The 19,679-nt window shown below is 47.3% G+C and overlaps 1 protein-coding gene and 1 long non-coding RNA gene across 7 annotated transcripts in view; one reads left to right on the forward strand and one right to left on the reverse strand.

Moving 5' to 3' along the window:
* LOC144098256 (uncharacterized) overlaps nucleotides 1–19,679 on the forward strand; it is a 41,111-nt gene that overhangs the window by 11,817 nt on the left and 9,615 nt on the right. For 2 of the 6 annotated variants that reach the window (XM_077630764.1, XM_077630763.1), the window contains exon 6: nucleotides 2,414–2,528. The exons of 1 other annotated variant lie outside the window; for it this stretch is intronic. In XM_077630764.1, the coding sequence (XP_077486890.1) occupies nucleotides 2,414–2,528 (115 nt within the window). 3 more of the 6 variants (XM_077630765.1, XM_077630766.1, XM_077630767.1) reach the window with 3 other exon arrangements.
* LOC144098257 (uncharacterized) lies at nucleotides 5,391–19,644 on the reverse strand. Its single transcript, XR_013307149.1, has 3 exons — nucleotides 18,979–19,644; nucleotides 16,576–16,677; nucleotides 5,391–6,603 (listed from the first exon to the last, which is right to left on the reverse strand). It is a non-coding gene; the product is annotated as an uncharacterized LOC144098257 (long non-coding RNA).

Raw genomic sequence — 19,679 nt, forward strand, 5'->3', positions numbered from 1 at the left:
CTCTCTGGTCGCCAAACTCTGCACTTCTGATCCCAACGGGTCGAAGATGTGGCCTCGTCCGTGACTATGACTTCGGCCCAGTCGTCAATGGTCCAGTCTTTCAAAGCATTGGCAAACTCGAGGTGTTCACGGCGCTGTTTATCCATAAGGTGCGGTTTCTGGGCAGCCACGCAAGATCGCAGGCCAGTCTCTTTCAGCTGTCGCCTGATGGTCTTCGAAGATACCGTCAATGCGAGAGCTCCTTGCAGATTTCTCTGGCACTAATGAATGGGTTGGCCACAGCTGTGGCTACGATTAGGAAATCATCCTCCTATCGTGTGGCTCTGGATTGACCTGAGCGCTTGGCGTCGGCAAGGCTGTCTTCATTCTGAAAAACTCAGATGGTACGGGCTACAGCGGATTTGGACCGACCAGTCCGACGGGCTATTTCGTTCTGGGGAAGGCCTTCTACAAAGAAGCGAGCGATCAGTCCTCGGAGGCATCTTTGCATCTTTGCATCTTTGCAAATAAATTCTGGATGAGGCTATATAGGTTTTGCTGGATAACACTAACCAATCATAAATCGAGGAACATTGATGACAAAGCAGAAACATTAGATGTTATGTAAAACTAGAGCTCACGCTCTCTCACTTATCTACCAACAGATCAGTTAGAGCATGTGTCAGCATAATCACATCGGAACTGAAGACCGCAACTTGCACTGTCATCTACCTCTTGCCAACTCTGTATGTAATATTTCGGCTTCAATGCACTGCTCGAGAATTGGCAGATATCAGGTTACTGAAAGCAGGCGCTGAGCGCAAACATGCAAAGTGTGTCTGCCAATGGTCACTGCTGTGCGGCTGTCTGGGCCGCATGTCAAGGAGAGGGCTCAGACCTCTAGTGACAATCGACAGACTGTTACGTGGACAATATTGAGGATGCCTCCTGCCCTACGTCCTTGGTGGACCATTCTGGGATAAATGCCGTCTATTTCAGCGGGACAAAAGTCCTGTGCAGGCTTCGGAGAGAGTGAGTGCTGTGCCTGGAGGCCGCGGCGTGCGGCAGATATAGCACGATCGCCGAAGGGACAGGCGGACACCATAGAAATGTGTGAGGCTTGATAAAAGCTGACCAAATGAACTCGCATTTTGGGAATGCCAAAGCGGATAATTTACAGGCGGCCATCAAGACAGAGTAAAGGTTTCGTGCTTTACAGACGTCTGTTCTTTCTACAAATGGATGCTGCGCGTTTCGCAAGCGTGATTGCAGCCGACAGTGACTTTTCCAAATAGTAGAAAGCGGCTTCTGTGATGGATGCCTGGATTGCGTTTTTGTTGATGTACATTTTTTCTTTTGTGGCAATAAATTTGCTGCCTATGAATTCTGTCGGTCCTTTACATTTTCTGGCGGCACAACAGTTACAAAGTGGTTACGTTGCTCGGTAAAGATAGTCATTGAGGGGCGACTGAATCTCCACCTCGATAAGTGGTTTTGATACAGCGGACTGTTTGCAAAAACCCGGCCTGATTCGCTGGCAAGAAGCTGCAAATGATTAGCAAAAAGAAAAAAAGAATAGCGCTTTCTCTCCTTAAAAAAAAAAAAAAACTGGATATAAATGCGACGAGCGCCCTGAATGTGCACTGTCATCGCAGTTGCCGGGCTACGCGCCGAGTATGGCGGCCATCAGGCCGCTGACGAGCTCGAGCGGCGAAAAGGGGCCGCCCGCAGCCAAACTCGGAAAAAACAGCTGATCACGCGAAACGAGCTATCAGACAGGCTCGTTTAACAGTACCTCTTGCTGGGCTAGTTGGTGTAACATTGTGTAACAAAAGTAAAAATTAGCGCTGTTTTTTCCCGCCCTGTCTGGTCTTTCTGTGTGGTTTGTGTAAAAGTTAGTGCTGTTTTTACTTTTGTATCATACACGCAAGCGGATGAATATAGGATGTGCATGCACCTAGTCATCGCCCAGCGCAGCCTCGACGCAGCCACTGCGCTGCCTAGTGGCGCAGAGGCAGCTTGAAAACGCCGCTCCGGCGTTTTGAAAAATTTTATACATGGCTGTACTTACATGTATATATAACTGAGTACTGACTGACAGCTCAAGTAGGGCCTGCTGTTCAGCATCTGCAATGTGCCGCTGCACTCACGGTTTGATGACTATTGATTGCACTGTTTCAGCATTAGTGCTTTATCACGATAAATGTTTTATATTGCATATCGTCATGTGTTAACACTTGTGTAAATGCATTTGTTTTGCTGTTCTATTTATTCTGCAGTGCTTGTATGTATGTCCACCACGTCCCATCCTGTAGTGGTCACCCAGGTGCTCCTACCAGCATACATCTGGTTAAATAAAATGATTTGATTTGGCTAGGATGCTTGAGGTCCCTTTGAAAAGTGGCCTTTGCGCTATGTGATCTGGTCCCTGCAGCCAGGGGGAGCAGCTCCTGAAGCAGTTGAGCCAGACCCAGGTGCCCGGCATGCGGCACTCCCTCAAGTGCCAGTGTCGCCGCCTGATAAGCCGCATCCAGGCCAAGTTGGCTGAGGTAAGGGCTTTGGTCAGAGCAGTGCAATGACATCATCCGTTAGCTATGTCAAGGGTTTTGAGGAGTACTAGAAAAATGTTTCCTTTTCAGTGTTCAGACGACATTTAGTGCACCACAAAATGCGGACAAGTGGGTCAGAGACATGTCCCAGGCTGTCACTTGCCCTCACTCCTGAGTGCTTGCACAAATGCACCTCCAGCGCAGGTAGCTGCACTGCGCAGTATGTCAGTCCCTGGTTCCAGTCTGGCTGTCTTCAGTTCTGCGTTATTCCAACAAATTTTAGGGCCCTTTACAGTTCGAGCGGGCCTCGGTGCACGCCTTGGTGCACGCCTCGGTGCACACCTCAGTGCAGTGGGCTGCCAGTGCGAACAGTGGACAGGATAAGTGGTACAACTGTACGAGGTCACTGCATATATGGTGTGTTCACTTCATTACAATCTGTGTCAGGTGCACAGTGCTGAGTTCAGAGGGCACTGTTTGCTAGTGTTTTAAAATGGCTCCGTTGTTGGCTTCATACCATTTCACTTTATCACCTCAAAGACCCCACTTTGGGGGTGTTTCATACGGAAGGGGTGGGAGCACAAGAATTGCTTGATTATTATTGTCACATGGAATCGTTTCATTCTGTGCCAGACTTTGCGCTTGACCCTACCCGATTTCTTTAAGAAAATTTATGACCCTATATCACACCGCTGAATGTAATTTCCCTCGGTATTTCTGGGGAAAAATTTTCCTGTCATTTGAAATCCCTTTGAATTTTCCAGATGACTGCAAAACTAACCACAATAAAAAGTTTAGGAAATTTTTTTTAGTCCTCTAAATTTTTTTTGAACATTGTAAAAGCATTGTGCTTCCCTATCAGTCACAAATAATCTCCCAGCAGAAAATGTTTTACATATTTGTAGTCCTTTGTCATAGCCTAAAATGTGGCATATTTACGTTTTTTTTTAAATACACACGAAATTCATGAGCAACATAAAATGCTTCATCATCTGTCTGTGATATGTATTAAAAGAACGTCCTGCTGGGCAAGTTGGTAACTGTACATCTTTGGTTACAGGCGCAAAAAACAGACACAACACAAGGCAGAAAGACTGGACGGAGCGCCACTCACAACTGATTTATTTGAAGGCAACACGGACAAATATATACCATCATACAAGCAAGGAATGCTATCATCTTCAAAGTTGATATGATAGCGAACGCATGAAAGAATTGTTCTCAGCCTTATACAAAGATATGGACGTGTCGCTGATGCACATGCTTCCTTTCTTTGTTATAAAAACAGCTTCGATTAATTCTCTGGCTTTTGTATCTTTGCTTTTTGATAGAATTCGCGCACCGGAAAAACATGGCTCACAAGAGCGTGACGGGCGGGACCTTATATGCTTAGGCATATTTGGGCCTTCTTTATCTTGCTCAACGTTTCTTTCGTGTTCCCTGATTTGCTCGTTAATGCAGCGCCCAGTTTGCCCTATATATCAGCGGCCGCACGAGAGGGGAATTTCGTAGACAACACCTTTGGCGCACTTCGTGAATGATCACCCATGTTTGGTGCCACACCCTCTCTCTACTTTTCATTCTCTTTGCCAACTTGCCCAGCAAGACGTTCTTTTAAGCTATATTTCTCTCGTTCTATAGTTCTCTTTACCAACTTGCCCAGCAAGACAATCTATTAAGCTATATTTCCAGTACAGTGGGCCTGTCTGTGTGTGTGTCATCTGCGGACAAAAATGTGAGGCGTTGCGGACAAAAATTAATGAACAAGAACCTATGCAAGTTGTGGTGTATAATAAAATCTCGTTAATTTGACCTACATTAATTTGGAAATCCAGATAGTTCAAACTGCCTGCCCTTTCCTGGCCAACACCCATGTAAGCCTATGGCTTTATACGCTCGCTAATTCCAATGCTACGGGTTTCGCATTGGTTAATTCAAACAGGCCTCTGAATGGAGGCTGCATCCAAGTATGACTGGCGTGGCGAGCGATCATCCAAACAGCCCTGCTCAAACCTGGATTCTATGCTGCTGCAGAGCCATGCGTGCACTTCTGACGTGTCTGCAACAACAGCCGTGATGAAAAATCTACAGCCCCGTCTTGAGATCAGTCGGACCGCGTAATTTCGGTTTTGCTCTTCTAAGTTTCTCGCTAACTCATATCATCCAGCTAAACGAGCACAGCAGGGCTGATTGGCACGAGCACTTCTGTATGTGTGGTTCTTTTTCTTCGGTGCTTCCAGTGTGCTGAAACTGTGCACTGCTGTTCGTGCTGTATGCTGTTTGTGCAGTGAAGCCTCCTCACTAGTACCGCTGCGGTGGATCAGTGGTTATGGCGCTCAGCTACTGACCTGAAAGACGCGGGTTCGATCCCGGCTGCGACGGTCGAATTTCGATGGAGGCGAAATTCTAGAGGCTCGTGTATACTGTGCGATGTCAGTGCACGTTAAAGAACCCCAGGTGGTCGGAATTTTCTGAGACTTTCAATAAGGTGTCCCTCGTAGCCCGAGTCGCTTTGGAACGTTCAACCCTTGTAAACCTCCTTACAAGTGACAGGTGTGACAGTAGTGATGGAGCTCGAAGTTCACCGTGTCACACCATGAAGGTTGCTGGGCAGAAATTTACTACTTTTGAGCAGTTCTGCTTCGGCGCTCCCGACAGTGCGCACGAAATAAAGCATTTGCAAAATTGTAAAAAATAATCATTGTCGTGCCATTTTCATCTCAAAAGCAAGCGACCATTGCCCAGTCTTTCTCCAAATAAAAACACCGTAATGCGAGTGGTTCTTGTTAGTTTTTCGGTATCATTTGATAACTCGGGACATTTTTTTCAGACCCATGAAGTTTGAATTAACGAGCTTTTACAGGCTCAATCAATCAACAATCAAGCCCCCGCCCCGGACTTTCCTGTCATTAAATGCTCTAAAGTTTGTCATGCTCTGTTTTTTTTTTTTTTTTTTCGGCACAACCCGGTTATAACACTGATATTTCCATAGCACTTCGGTATTGTGGGTTTGACTGTATGATTGTAATTAAGCTCTGCGGGTTTTATTCGAGCAACTTTGTGATTTAGATGAGAAACAAAATTTTTGAAGTTGAATGACATCACTGCTGGTGATTGTTGTCCCGTAATGCCATTGTGTGCGTGATCAGCTGTGTGATCAACAGCACACTACTTTGGCCCCAGCTTCCTGTAGACGGCACCTCTGGCCTGGCCCGACCATGGAAAATCGGCAGTCACCTTTTCCTGTCGTCCCCTCTGTTTCACTTTTCTATCCTATCTCTTTCTTACAACTCTCCTGTCTCCTCCCTTTTTGGTTTTTCCTTTTCAGGGTGGCTAACTACCCTGAGTTGCATCATATTAGGTTATAGTTGCGTGTACAGCTGGCGTGGGCAGGTCTTGCTTGCAAGTTGCTGTCCTGTCCCCTAGTTGGCCTCCACGATGAGCGGCTGGCACTGTGACCGCGTAACATACACATTTCATGACTCTCCCCCCCCCCCCCCCACACACACACACACAACATTCTCAAAGTTTCATGTGATCTGTAATAAAAGCGACTAAAAACAGGCCTGAATAATATCCCCGCCCGTTCCTTGTGTCGAAGTGCTTAAGAGATAAGAGATGCCTTGGGCCCTGGCTATAAAGTATCAAAGATGGCCAGCAGCAACTGACTGCTAGAATTTGCACGACAACATCCAGTGCTCGAAAGTCTCAAAGCGTCTATAACGGACATCCCTGTCTCCGTGACCCCCCACCGATCTCTTAAAGTTCACAGGTTCAAAATCCACAAGGATAACAAAGAAATAAACACTAAACACATAGATCTCCTGTTTAACATCAGGACCTTGCCTGAAACTATCGAAGTTGGAGACATGAAAGGTAACGTCAGGCACTACATACCCAATCCCCACCAATGTTTCAATTGTCAGAAGTTTGGCCATGGCTCACAGGGTTGCCACGGCTGCAAAACTTTCACGAAATGCGCTTTGAAGGACCATCCTTCTGAGGAATGGGACACAGCCCTGCACTGCGCAAACTGCGAAGGAGACCATTCTGCATACTCCAGAGCGTGTCTGTCCTGGAAAAAGGAAATAATCACCATGAAGGCCAAGGAAAACATTTCATTTAAAGAAGCAAGGAGGCGATTTGCGCTTACCAACACATTCTCCTTCACAGCAAAATCCAACTTTGCTGATGTGATGTGCAGGGGCGGTTCACCACATAGCACTCTGACACATGCCGAGGCCACTTTCACCGAGCCTATGGCAGTGTCATCCACGCCCAAGGCAGGGAGAGCGAAGGCTGCTCTGCCATCCCCAAAGGAGGGAGTGCTGGTCCACGGGTCGGCATCCCGCAGGACTTCCCCCCAGTCGAGGGAGGCCTGAAATACACATACCCGCGGCTTTCCCCGCGTCCTCCAGCACATCTAGCGAAGTGATGGATGCAACTCCCTGTCCGCCCGCTTTGCGGTGGCGGAACAGCTCTCTTGAGCGAAAAAGAGACAGATAATGGGCCCAGTCCAGAAGTAAATCCCTTTTATTCCCACCACAAAACATAAACGTGACTTATTTAATTCATTGGAACTGCAGGGGATTGCTGAAGAATTACAGTGACATAACACATGTTTCAGGGTCAATGTCCACCGTAGCTTCATGCCTTCAGGAAACCAATCTTGTTCCACAACATGTGAATATCCTGAAACATTATAAAACTTTCAGACGCGATCACGAACAGGCAAATAGACTCTCTGGAGGCGTCGCAATTGTAATCCAAAGTGACATCCGTACTAAAGAAATCAAACCGAAAATAAAACTTGAGGTGGTTGCGGTCAGCATCGTCACCTACAAAACAATATCAATCTGTTCTGTATATTTTGCTCCACATTTCACATTACCAGTTCATGATCTACAAGAACTGATCGATGAACTTCAGAGCCATATCTGTTAGTTGGAGATTTTAACGTTCACTCCCCTTTTTGGGAATGCGAATGCTGTGACTCTAGGGGCCAAATAATCTCAGATTTTATCCTCGCAATTGCAATAATGTATGTCTTTTAAATATTGAAAAAGGCCACATACTGTTCCCAAACCCTGGGGAAAATGGCCTGTTTAGACCCGTCTTTTAGTTCACCGTTTGTTTTTAGTGATTTTAAATGGGATGTTTTAGACAACCCATATTGGAGTGATGACCTGCCAGTTTTATCGGCCTGTCATCCGAACTAAACCACGATGGAAGCCCCATTTAGCTGACTGGGCATTGTTTAGAAAGAAAAAAAAAAGTTTAGAAAGCATTTTCTCAGAAACACTTAGCGTAGATAAACTAAATGAAATTCTCACGACTTGTATCATTGATGCTGCACGCCTAGACCCCAGTCCACAGGAGTGGTGCGCCAGAACCACAAAGGTGTGGTGGACGCAAAAATGCAAGGAAGCCAAAAACCAACAAAATAAAGCCTGGGGTGTTTTTCGTACGTATCCAGCTCACTAGAATATCATTATCAAAAATGCAAAAGCTAAAGCCCGATATATACATCAGAGTGCCGAAAAAACTTTTTGACAAAGTTATGTGTCTTCCATAAACAGCACAGTAACAACACAAAAAAAAATGTGGGAGCAGGTTAGAAAAATAAATGGCAGCTACACCCCATTCTTCTGAGAGGGCCTGGTATACAGACAAGTATTAAAGAACAAGCAGACATTTTGGGTCATTTTTCTACAGTTTCTAGTTCCTCACAATACAGTCATTCTTAAAATACAAAAAAAACAACCAAAAAACAAAGGCTCCCTACAGCAGGCAGCACAAACGAGCCTTGCAATAATTTGATTACACTTCAAGAAAGTCGGAGAGTACTGTCTGTAGGTAAACAAACTGCACCAGGCCTCGATGAAATTCATTATGAAATGCTGTCCCGTCTATCTGAATCCTCTGTAGAAGTTCTGTTAAAATTTTTTAACAAGATATGGGCCCTAGGACAAATACCAGTGAATTGGAAAAAAGCCTAAAACCAGAAAAGCCACCGACCTCCTCTGGTAGTTACAGGCCTATAACACTTACATGCTGTCTTGGCAAATATTTTGAAAGTGTTCTCAATATTAGGTTAATGTTCCTTCTATAATCCCATGGGCTTCTTGATCCCCACCAATGTGGTTTTAAAAAGCATGCTCCACAGTTGACCATCTCGTCCGCCTGGAAAACACAGTCCGAGAGGCGTTTATACAAAGATAACACTGCCTTGCTGTCTTTTCCGATATGGAAAAAGCATATGAAGGTCATTCTACGCCAAACGTCCCAGGCATTGCACTCGACCATCTTCAGTTTGTTAAAAAAAAATTCATGGAAATTTATCCCAATGTGCGTAATCAAAGCCTGAAATATTTTTGCCGAAAGAAATTTATTCGTGATGTGTGGGCAGTTTGAATATCCAGAAAGGCGAGAAACCAGGCACTGCTCATTGCTTAATAAAAGATTCAAATTTTTACAAAACGCTTCGCAATTTTTTTAATTTACATTTGCACAGATTTTGGCTTTTGATATAATTCGGAGCATGCAGCTTTATACGGCAGAAATATTTGATAAAATCTTAAAAAAAGTATGAAAATGTATCACTTTTGTCGTATTTTGTTTTAAATATCAACTTGCTCTCTGAAATTTGGAAATAGCCGCTCTGTTTCTCTAGATGTCTAGTATCTACAACAAATGTTACAGGAGATGAAACTGCATACATCGAAGTAAAAAAATATACTAAAGTTGCAAAAAGTGCATTTTGAGCCAAAAACACGAGTTCATTTCACCCTGAGGTGGTCCAAGTAAAAATACAAGTAGCGAGTTACATAGAACAGTTTATTGTCTTTCATTTATGAAATTTTTATCGAGGCAATTTTTGTTTAAAGCGTGAAAAGAATTTTTGAATTCGAGCTCTCGTGCCGCAAGTTCTGTTGTCTCTTAACGCCTCTTCACCGCAAAGCACGACACTGTCGACACTGTGGCCATACGAAATGTAGAGTTCTTGTTCTTAAGTGAAGCTTGCACTGCAGGCAAGCACAGGAACGTTGAGCAGTCGTACAGGTATTTGTAGGAAAAATTTTCTTAACGCTGCCGGGGCGGTACATGCTAAAGTGAGCTAGTCGTTTGGTGTAGTTCTGTGGCAGTCAGTCATTCTTGTCAGCGCCATGACAGACGTAAGCACCAGCATAAGAGCTTGTGAGACGCCGATCTGGAAATGACCAGAATGATCTAGTGTTGAAACACTCCGCGATGCAGCAGCACCACATGGTATCGACCCTTGTGGCCGTCAGGTTCTCATGTCTGGTTGTTTCCAATGTGATGTCTTGGTTCTATTTGATTTAATCAGTGCAATTTCTGCATTAATACTTCAGCGACAACTGTAGATGAGCCACTATGCTGGCGAAGCACCTTCATGTGAGCAACACACCCACGCGCAAGCAGGCCGCGTTCACCGCCAGCGCGCCTCGCATTACTCGCCGCAGCGGTGTGCACTTAGCGCAGTCACGTGCGCTCCGAGGTGCTCTCTTCGTGATGTTTTTCGGATATTAATAAAGCACTTGTGATACGCCTGCCACACCGACTGGTAGTTCTCTTCTAGTGGTCCATGCAAGACAGCACACTGAATAACTTCGTTTTTACATCGAAAGCTACATTGGCCACGAACTCACAGTTTCGCCGTGCTCGCAGACCCACCGTGGTTGCACCGCACCACGTGAGCAACCACATGACCAGCCACGGCGCCATGCCGCTGGCAGCTGCTCCGCACCACGTGACCAACCACGTGGCGGGAGCCACTGAAACCCTTGCACACTTACTGAATAATAAAAAAATAAAACTGTGTCTAGGCTGGGAATCGAACCAGGGCCTTTGGCGTTTGAGGCGGAGACGCTACCACTCCGCCATGACGGCTCAACGTTTCATTGTGAATAAAGGCGCATGTAGTGAATGCGTGCCTTTCATATATTAACCCTTCCAGACCAGATGTCGCCGCGCTTTCGCTACGTATACCCTGGCCTAACAGAGCGAGGCCATCATCAGTTTTTCTTCTCTTGGCTGCCCCGCACCAAAGTGGATCTGTTCGGACTTCAAAAGCGAAAACGATCTTATTCATTGCATACCATCCGCCAAATGTCACGCGATATCTTCAGTAACGTTTGCCGGTGTTGTTGGTCCGGTGGTTTCCAGAAACTGGATGCACCGCTTGAAGGCTTCTCGATGAAATGACTTGCAGGTGAAGTGATTTAGTGAGAAACGAAGAACTTTTATGCAGTCTGTTTACAGATGGGTACGAAAGTCAGTATATGGCCACAACTATCCGGGGCTGGCCTAGCCGACCGCGAGGGACACTGCGTCCCAACAGTCGAACTGACGCGCCTTGCACCAGCTCTCAATGGACGCTACCCCCGCACTCGGCCAGACCGAGTGCCTGCCAGCTAGGAGTAGTTGCACCGCCCCCTTCGCAGGTCCAGTACCAAGATGCCCGCGCCCCTTTCCACACGTAAAAATAAACTGCTAACTGCAGCTCGTCAGTTTTAACGAATAAGAAAGCTCAGAACTGATGTCAAGTTTTCCCCTCACCCCGGAATTCCTCCCTAGGTGGTTGTGCAATCCTTCGCCAAGAGGACAAGGGCCCAAGGTCGAGGCCGGCAGAGAGCCCCGCCGTCCAGAGTGGCAAGGGAAACTGCAAGGACGAACGGGGAGACCAACTGAAGGGCATGAGTGTTCGAACTGCTCCCCTCCCTTCTAACGGCGTGCACCAAAACAAAATAAAATTGGCGCGCTGCCTAGGTCACTGCCCTCTCGCGGAATGTTCGCAACACATGTACAAAAAGATAAAGATGCAACAGGGTGACACCAAACCCTACACCTTCCCCCCAAGACTTGGCTAATCTATTCAGAGATAAGCGGGGGCAACAAACAACAAAAAGTGTTCGGCAAGTGGCGGTTGAGCACCTCTACACGAGCAAGCAACCGAAGCCTGCGAGCCCACATGCTGCGACCCTTCGTCATACACTTACACAGGTACACGCTACTAGGGTCCACAAAATAGAGAGAGAAAAAACACGCACAGAGATCCCACACTTCGTTCGATCGACGTGCACCTTTCTTGTGTACGAGTTCAGTTTGTTGTCCATGCACACATTTCCCTGGTCCACTATCCCCAGCGGACACTGGGGGACGCCGGCCAGTGCACTATCCCAACAAGCGTTGGGTACCCTACACAAGGCATCTGCGTTAGCATGGTCGGCCCCTCTGCGATGTTCAATGGTGACAATCAACGTAGTGTTGGAGCGCAAGAGCCCAGCGCGTAAGCTTTGCACTTTGGGCACGCTGCTCGTAAGAAAGGAGAGCGGATTGTGGTTAGTGATGACAGTCACGGTGGTGGCGAACACCCACATTTCAAACTTTTTTAATGCCCAGATTACCCCGAATGCCTCCCTCTCGATTGCAGCCCACCGCATCTGCAATGATGTGAACTTGTGACTGGTGAAGGCTATCGGCGCCTCAGTGCCGCTGTCGGAAAGCTGCGCTAAACAGGCACTGGCTGCTACTGGCGACGCGTCTGTAAAAAGCAGATACCGCTTTCATGGGTCCGGAGTGGCCAGTAAAACAACCTCGCATAGAGCTTTCTTCAGGGCTTTCAGGGCTTAAAGGATCCCAGAGGCTTTAAAAGACGAAGTAACTAGGCAAATCCATGAGTTCCTTGGACAAGGCCTCATCTACCCCTGTAAAAGCCCTCTTACACACCCGATCGTGTGCTTTCCCAAAAAGGGCTGGTCAGTACGTCTTTGCATAGACTACCGAGCGCTGAACGCGATGACCGAGATGCTCTGTCCACGTCATCTGGCTTCGGAATCTTGTTCGGCAGGCCTTTGCCCATCAGGCGTGTTAGTGGCAGAGCGATTTCTGCAAAATTGGGAACATAGCTACGGTAGTAGCCGCACAGCTCAAAGGTGCTCCTCAATTCTTTCTTTGTCTTAGGGGCTTGAATTCCTTCAGTAGCCTCAATTTTCTCTTTGGCTGGGCCATGTCGGCCTGAGCCGACAACGTGCCCCAGTTAGCGGATTGAGGGTAATGCCACCTGGCACTTCTCCCAGCTAGCGTGCAGGCCTACCTCCTCCAGAGTGCAAAACACATGCTTTAAATAATGGATATGGGATTCTAGAGATTGGCTGAATACGGCGGTATCGTCTAGATAGGCGCAAGCGTATTCTTCCTGCCTGGCTAGCAACTGGTTCATGTTCCTTTGTAAGGTTGCTGCTGCGTTCTTAAGACCGAAAGGCATCACCCACCAGGCAAATTGACTTAGGTGCGAGATTAACGCTGTCGGAAGCTGAGAATCCTCAGCGAGTGGCACCTGCCAGAAGAGTTGTGAACCTCACGGCTCCAACTTGCATGATCAGCTCCTGGGGGCAACCCATAAAAAATGCGTCCATCTCGGTCATCGCGTTCAGTGCTGGGTAGTCTATGCAAAGACGTACAGACCAGCCCTTTTTGGGAAAGCACACGATCGGGTGTATAAGAGGGCTTTTACAGGGGTAGATGAGGCCTTTTCCAAGGAGCTCATGGATTTGCCTAGTTACTTCGTCTTTTAAAGCCTCTGGGATCCTATAAGGGTGGCCTCACCTTGGAGTTGCCCCCTCCGTGAGCTTTATGCTGTGCTCGCCCACGTGTGCAATCGACGGTTCATTCGCAAATAATGCCTGGTGCTGCTCGAGCGTGGCGTGCACCAGCTCCGCTGCATTCCTGTCTAAGTGGCTTGTTTTATCCGGCGTAAGCATTACCCGGTCCTCCGGGACGTTGCTTGAACGCGGGGTATATTCAATTTCTCCAAAGTCGCAGGTTGCCCTGGCGGACAAAGACCTAAGGCAGACTAATTCTGGCCAACGCGTACACAGATCTATTATGCAAAGCGCGTAATAATGTCCTTGGCCAGGCGACGGCTCAGTCATCATCATCATCATCATCATCATTTATTTTCCCTTAAGGACCCCTAGGTGGGGCATTACATAAGGGGGGAGCAAAAATACGAAATCACAAACAATAGGAACATTTGAAATATAACAGTGAAGAAGGCAAAACAATTGTTAAAAGAGCATTGAAAAATGAAAAGGGAACAATCACAGGTACACTGTGGCCATCACGCTATATATACAGGAAGAAAACGGGAAAACTGATTAGCAGACAAGGGTTCAAAAATGTAACATGTGCAGAGGTGGTACTGAAAATGATATCTATGTTCACTTTCTGAAAGGGGAACTTGGGCGAGTGAGAGCCGTTATCGGTACCCTATCGGTTCGCCGGTGGTCTGAACGCACTTGACAGCTATGGCAGCTGTCACAGTGTTTGCGAATATCCGACTCAATGCCCGGCCAGTAGAAACTGCACTTTAAGCGAGCTTTAGTCTTGTGAAAGCCCAGGTGTCCCCCCAATAGGACTCGTGTGCTAGGCTGATTGCGGCCTCGCGCCGTAATCTTGGCAGTACTAACTGCTGTACCCCTTGGCCTAGCACCTGGTCTTTATGATACAAAACTTCGTCTGCGATAGACATGCCCGCCTTTCCTTGCTTGCCGTTCTGCCAGGCCTGACGCAGAGTCTCATCCTCATGCTGCTTCACCCGAAACTTCTGTGCCCCAATAAGCTCAGCCGTGCCACCCCGCCCGCCTGTGATGGCTCGACCTCATTACTGTCAACCCTCTGCTGGGGCAGGGTTTCGTCTGCGAATGCCAAGACGGGCTCGGTGCCCTCATCTGGCCCTGATCTATCTGGGCTGTCTTCAGCCAGCGACGAAAGAGTTCCAACCACCTGCACGAGACCCTCACTGTCCGTTTTGCGCGAGTCGTGCAGCTGTTCCCATGCGTCTGCGGAAATTAGACAGTCTGTGTGTGTGAGCTTGTCGGTGAGCGCACACAACCGTGTCGCATCGTCCACATTTTCGATCAGTGGAGCACCACGATGCAGCGCCAACAGATTGACTGCCAGTTTTGCCTCTACCTTCTCTCCGAAAGCAGAGATGAGATCGATCGTCCCATGTGGGGATACGAACTCCTCAGGTACAAGGCTTTCGCGCACTACGGTGATATCTGCACCAGTGTCCACAATAGCGCCAATAACTGCTTCTTTGCAGCAGATTTTAACGTCCCTGAGCGCTGGACGTGTGGATTCCAAGGCATGGGTGGACACGCGTGCCGTTAGCCTATCATCGCGCGGGGGATTCTCTCGTCTGAGAGCTGGGTTCTCGCGATTAAATGGGCAGTTCGCAACATGTCTACAGCTTCCGCACCGGAAACAGCCACCCGACCGCGATGCCTTTTTCTTTTCTCCTCCTGGCCTGACTGTGGCTATTCTGTCCTCATCGCTCTGCTCCATGCTTCTGCGTAGGTGGGCCTTCAGTTCTCGGTTTTGGGGGCGTGTCAAAACCTTTTAAGTTGTCGGCTTTCCTCTGAGCGCTTCCCTTCCCGGTGGTTTCCTCGTATGTCTGTAGCAGTGCAGCTATCTCATCCGCATTCAGCCATTTCTCACCCTCGTGGAGCTTGACATATTTATGTGCTTCTTTTGATAGCCCCGCCTTGAGCTGGTCGCAACCAGTAGCTTCAGTAATCCATCAAAAGACGACACGCATCGTGACTTTAAATAAAAATTAATGAACTCTGGACGCGTGTGACAAAAGCCTTCCAGGTTTCTTCGCGGCGCTTGGTGGCCTCAGAAAACCGCCTTTGATACTCTGTGGCTGAAAGTTTCAACTCGTCGTAGTTCCCGTGCTGCTCCGTGGTACCGCCCAGCCAGCACTGGGAACACAAGCTGTGCCCAATGTTTCTTCGGAACGTTGTAAGCCATGAGCGAGCATTCCACTGACTCAAACCAGACAGGTACTTCACCGTCTGCAGGCAATTTGGGGAACTTGCCGGCGAGTTGCTTAGCGTGCTGTCTCAACCACTCGTCCTCGGAAGGCGCCGCATTCTGTCTTTGAGCACGCATGATTTGCATCTCGAGCTGTAAGGCTGTTATCTTTTTTTTCATACAATTCCAACTCTTTCTCAATGTCTTGGCAATGCCGTGACCCCGACGCCTCATTGCTGCCCTTGTCTCCACCGTCCTCACTGTCACCACTGTTACTACCGCTGTCCATCGCAGATGCCCTGTCGGGGTTAAGATGCCCAAATTGGGTTATCATTAACTACGCAAGCCCTATTCAAACAGTGGCCGCTAAGAAAACAAAGGAACCAGGGAACTCATTCGGAGCTGCACTCGGGGTCCTCTTTTCGTACAGGGATGGTGGCGAGCTTGTACCAGGTGCCCACTGAAGCCGCTAGCTGCTGCCGTTACTTGGGGATGCCGTTTTCTGTCCGCTGAAGGCCATGTCCGCTTGAATTTTCCAACTGCCGCCACTGCTCAGGGATACCACTCTGTGTCTGTCCAAGGCCTTGCCTTCGGCGTTTCACACCCAATGCAGTTCGCAGCTTCGTACCCGTAGCTTCTAATCCTTTTGGTATCTCGCCTTGGATGCCGAACGTCGTCGTTCTCTGGATGTCTTCGTCCATTTCTCGGGGTCACTGCAGTTTACCAATTCTATCGACTGCGCCAGTAACGTTTGCCGGTGTTGTTGGTCCGGTGGTTTCCAGAAACTGGATGCACCGCTTGAAGGCTTCTCGATGAAATGATTCAGGTGAAGCGATTTAGTGAGAAACGAAGAACTTTTATTCAGGCTATTTACAGATGGGTACAAGAGTCAGTATATGCCCACGACTATCCGCGGCTGGCCTAGCCGACCGCCTACACAGAAACGAGGGACACCGCGTCCCAACAGTTGAACGGGCGCGCCTTGCACCAGCTCTCAACGGATGCTACCCCCGCGCTCGGCCAGACCGAGCGCCTGTCAGCTAGGAGTAGTGAGAGACAAAAAGCCCTCGGGCACCGCCCCCATCGCATGTCCAGTACCAAGATGCCCGCCCCCCTTTCCACACGTAAAAATAAACTGCTAACTGCAGCTCGTCAGTTTTAACGAATAGGAAAGCTCAGAACTGATGTCAAGTTTTCCCCTCACCCCAGAATTCCTCCCTAGGTGGTTGCGCAATCCTTTGCCAAGGGGACAGGGGCCAAGGTCAAGGCCGGCAGAGAGCCCCATGGTCCGGAGTGGAGAGGGAAACTGCAAGGACGAATGGGGAGACCAACCGAAGGGCATAAGTGTTCGAACTGCTCCCCTTCCTTCTAACGGCGTGCACCAAAACAAAATGAAACAGGGCGCGCAGCCTAGGTCACTGCCCTCTCGTGAAATGTTCACAACACATGTTCAAAAAGATAAAGATGCGACAGTGTGCCGAAGCCTACATCTTCTTTAGCTCCAGCCCTAAAAATCCACATTAGAGTACAGCAGCAAACTGAGGTTGTTATCTGGCCATAGGTGTCGTGCCATGCCGGGTGCCTTGTTCTGTGGTGAAAAAGCGTTAAGAGATGACACAACTTGCGGCCCGAGAGCTCGAATTCAAAAATTCTTTTCTCGCTTTAAACAAAAATTGCCTTGATAAAAATTTCAGAAATGAAAGGCAATAAACTGTTCTATGTAACTCGCTATTGTTTGTAATTTTACTTGGACTACCTCAGGATGAAATGAACTCGTGTTTTTGGCTCAAAACACACTTTTTTCAGCTTTAGTGTTCTTTTACTAAGATGTACACAGTTTCATCTCCTGTAACATATCTTATAGGTATTAGACATCTAGAGAAACAAAAAACGACTATTTCCGAATTTCCGAGAGCAAGTTGATATTTACAACGAAAAACGATAAAAATGGTACATTTTAGCACTTTTTTTGATTTTTAAAAATATTTCTGCCATGTAAAGCTGCACGCTCCGAATTATATCGAAAGCCAGAATCTGTGCAAATGTGAATTAAAAAGATTGCGAGGTGTTTTCTAAAAGTTAGAATTTTTTTTTTACTTATTGAACAGTGCTTGGTTTCTCACCTTTTCTAAATATTCAAACTGCAATCACCGCACCAATAAATTTTTTCCGGCAAAAATATTTCAGGCTTTCCTTAAGCACATTAGCATAACTTTCCATGGTTTTTTTTTTAACAAATTGGAGATGGTCGAGTGCAGCGTCTGGGACGTTTGGCGTGGAATGACCCATGACACAACTTGGAGGTTTGGGATTCTTCGTGACCTGGCAGAGCTTGACATCCACGGGAGGATGCTGAAATGTTTGAGTGACTTTGTGTCCAAACATTCATTCCAAGTTTGTTTTGGTGCTACCCTCTCGAAGGATTTCACTCACGAGAATAGTGTGCCTCAGGGATGCTACTGTATTGTAAAAATGAATTGCTTAGCCAGCATAATTCCACACTCCATTATGTACTCGGCCTATGTCGATGATGTTCAAATTGCATGCATATCTTCTAGCTTTTCAACTAATGAGAGACGGATGCAGTTTACAATAAACAAATTAGCAGTTTGGGCAGACAGAAGTGCATTTAGGCTTTCCCCACAAAAAACAGTTGCTGTTCTTCTCTCGTTCCAAAGAGGACTGCAGACTGATCCCACCCTCCACTTGAATGAAACTGTACTTCCAGTGAAACAATAACAAATTTTTAGGCCTACCTTTTGACAAAAAGCTCACATTCTTACCGCACACAAAATCCTTGAAAAAGAGAGCAACCCAATTCCTGAATATTGTCACGAAGTGGTGACTGCACTCCGGAGAGCAGAAAGGCTGCGAAAATGGTGTCTAAACAAAACTCTTTATTTGGGCTGACTTGTGCCCACAATGGACTGAATCACTCGGTGGTGGCGTAGCAACAAGCGTGCTCGGCGGTCATTGAGCAGAATGGCCCGCCGCTGGCGGCCGTGCTCAATTTAGAGCTGATATCGAACTTTCGAGATAAAGTGTGCAAAGTTACTAGAACATTCTGGAACAACATAGAATCAGCTCTGCCTGGCTGCGATGCAAACTAGATTTACCTAGTTTGCATCGCAAACAAAGCGATGAAGCGGCAGCTTTGAAGAATGAACAAACAAACACTGCAAAGGTTCGCGGCAATATACTCAAAGTACTGTCACGAAAAAGCTGGTGGTCTGCTAAGATGTGCCTATTGCACATCTATCGCTCGGTATTGTGCTCCTCCTTATACTATGGATGCATAGTGTATGGGTCAGCAAGGCCATCGTATCTTAAAAGGCTGGATATAGTACAAAAACCTTTGTTTGTGCCTTTCAACTGCTACATACAGAACATCCCCTGTAAATAGTCTTCACGTAGAAGCAAATGAACCGCCCCTCACCAACAGGAGAACAATGCTTACCAGCGGTACTGAAAATAACGTCGCTACCAAAACATATGTGTTACCCCATAGTTACTAAATGCTCATCCAGAGCACTCTTTACTAACGAACCTCAAGCTGCCAGACCACTCCTCCTCAGCTTCGAAGAAAGATGCAATGAAATAAACTTACTAGATGCACTTCCCGATGTTGCCCGCAGACCCGGTTCGTTGCCACCCTGGTGCACGTTTCCTGCTGTATGTGATCTCGCACTGACACACATTCGCAAAAGGCAAACCCCACAGCAATGTATACAGCAGGAGTTTTTTTCAGGAAGTGAAAAATACCAGAATTACACTGATTTCTACACAAGCGATTCTAAAATAGCACTCTATGTAGGGAGTGTGATAATACAAGGGAAATGGGAGAAAGTAGCCAGGCTGCCTCGGTGCACTTCAATTTTTACAGCCGAACGCTTCGCCATTGCTGTAGCTGTAGAACAAATGAAGAAAAACATAGAGAACAGTGTTATCTACACTGACTCCTTTAGCGTAATTGCAGCAATAAGCCCTTAACCGCAGTTGAACCCTTAATAGGAAACAATACATAATGTAATAAAAGTTGATACACAAGAATGTACAAAACATTAAGAGATCACCCTGCAATGGAAGAATGCGAAAGAGAATGCGTCAAGGCACACATAACCATACTACGAGATACCGCACCATTCGGCGCATACGAAAGGAATGCGTGCACTCGATGGCGGCGAGGCAACGACTGACGGAAGGTCGAAGCACCGATTCAGAGCCGATGTGCATGAACATTGTAGAAGGTATTTTTCCATCGCGCCACCGAGGCGCCGCCCTCTCTGACATAACAGTGACCCTATTTCA

The sequence above is a fragment of the Amblyomma americanum genome, chromosome 7, assembly GCF_052857255.1.
Source record: "Amblyomma americanum isolate KBUSLIRL-KWMA chromosome 7, ASM5285725v1, whole genome shotgun sequence".
NCBI lineage: Eukaryota > Metazoa > Arthropoda > Arachnida > Ixodida > Ixodidae > Amblyomma > Amblyomma americanum.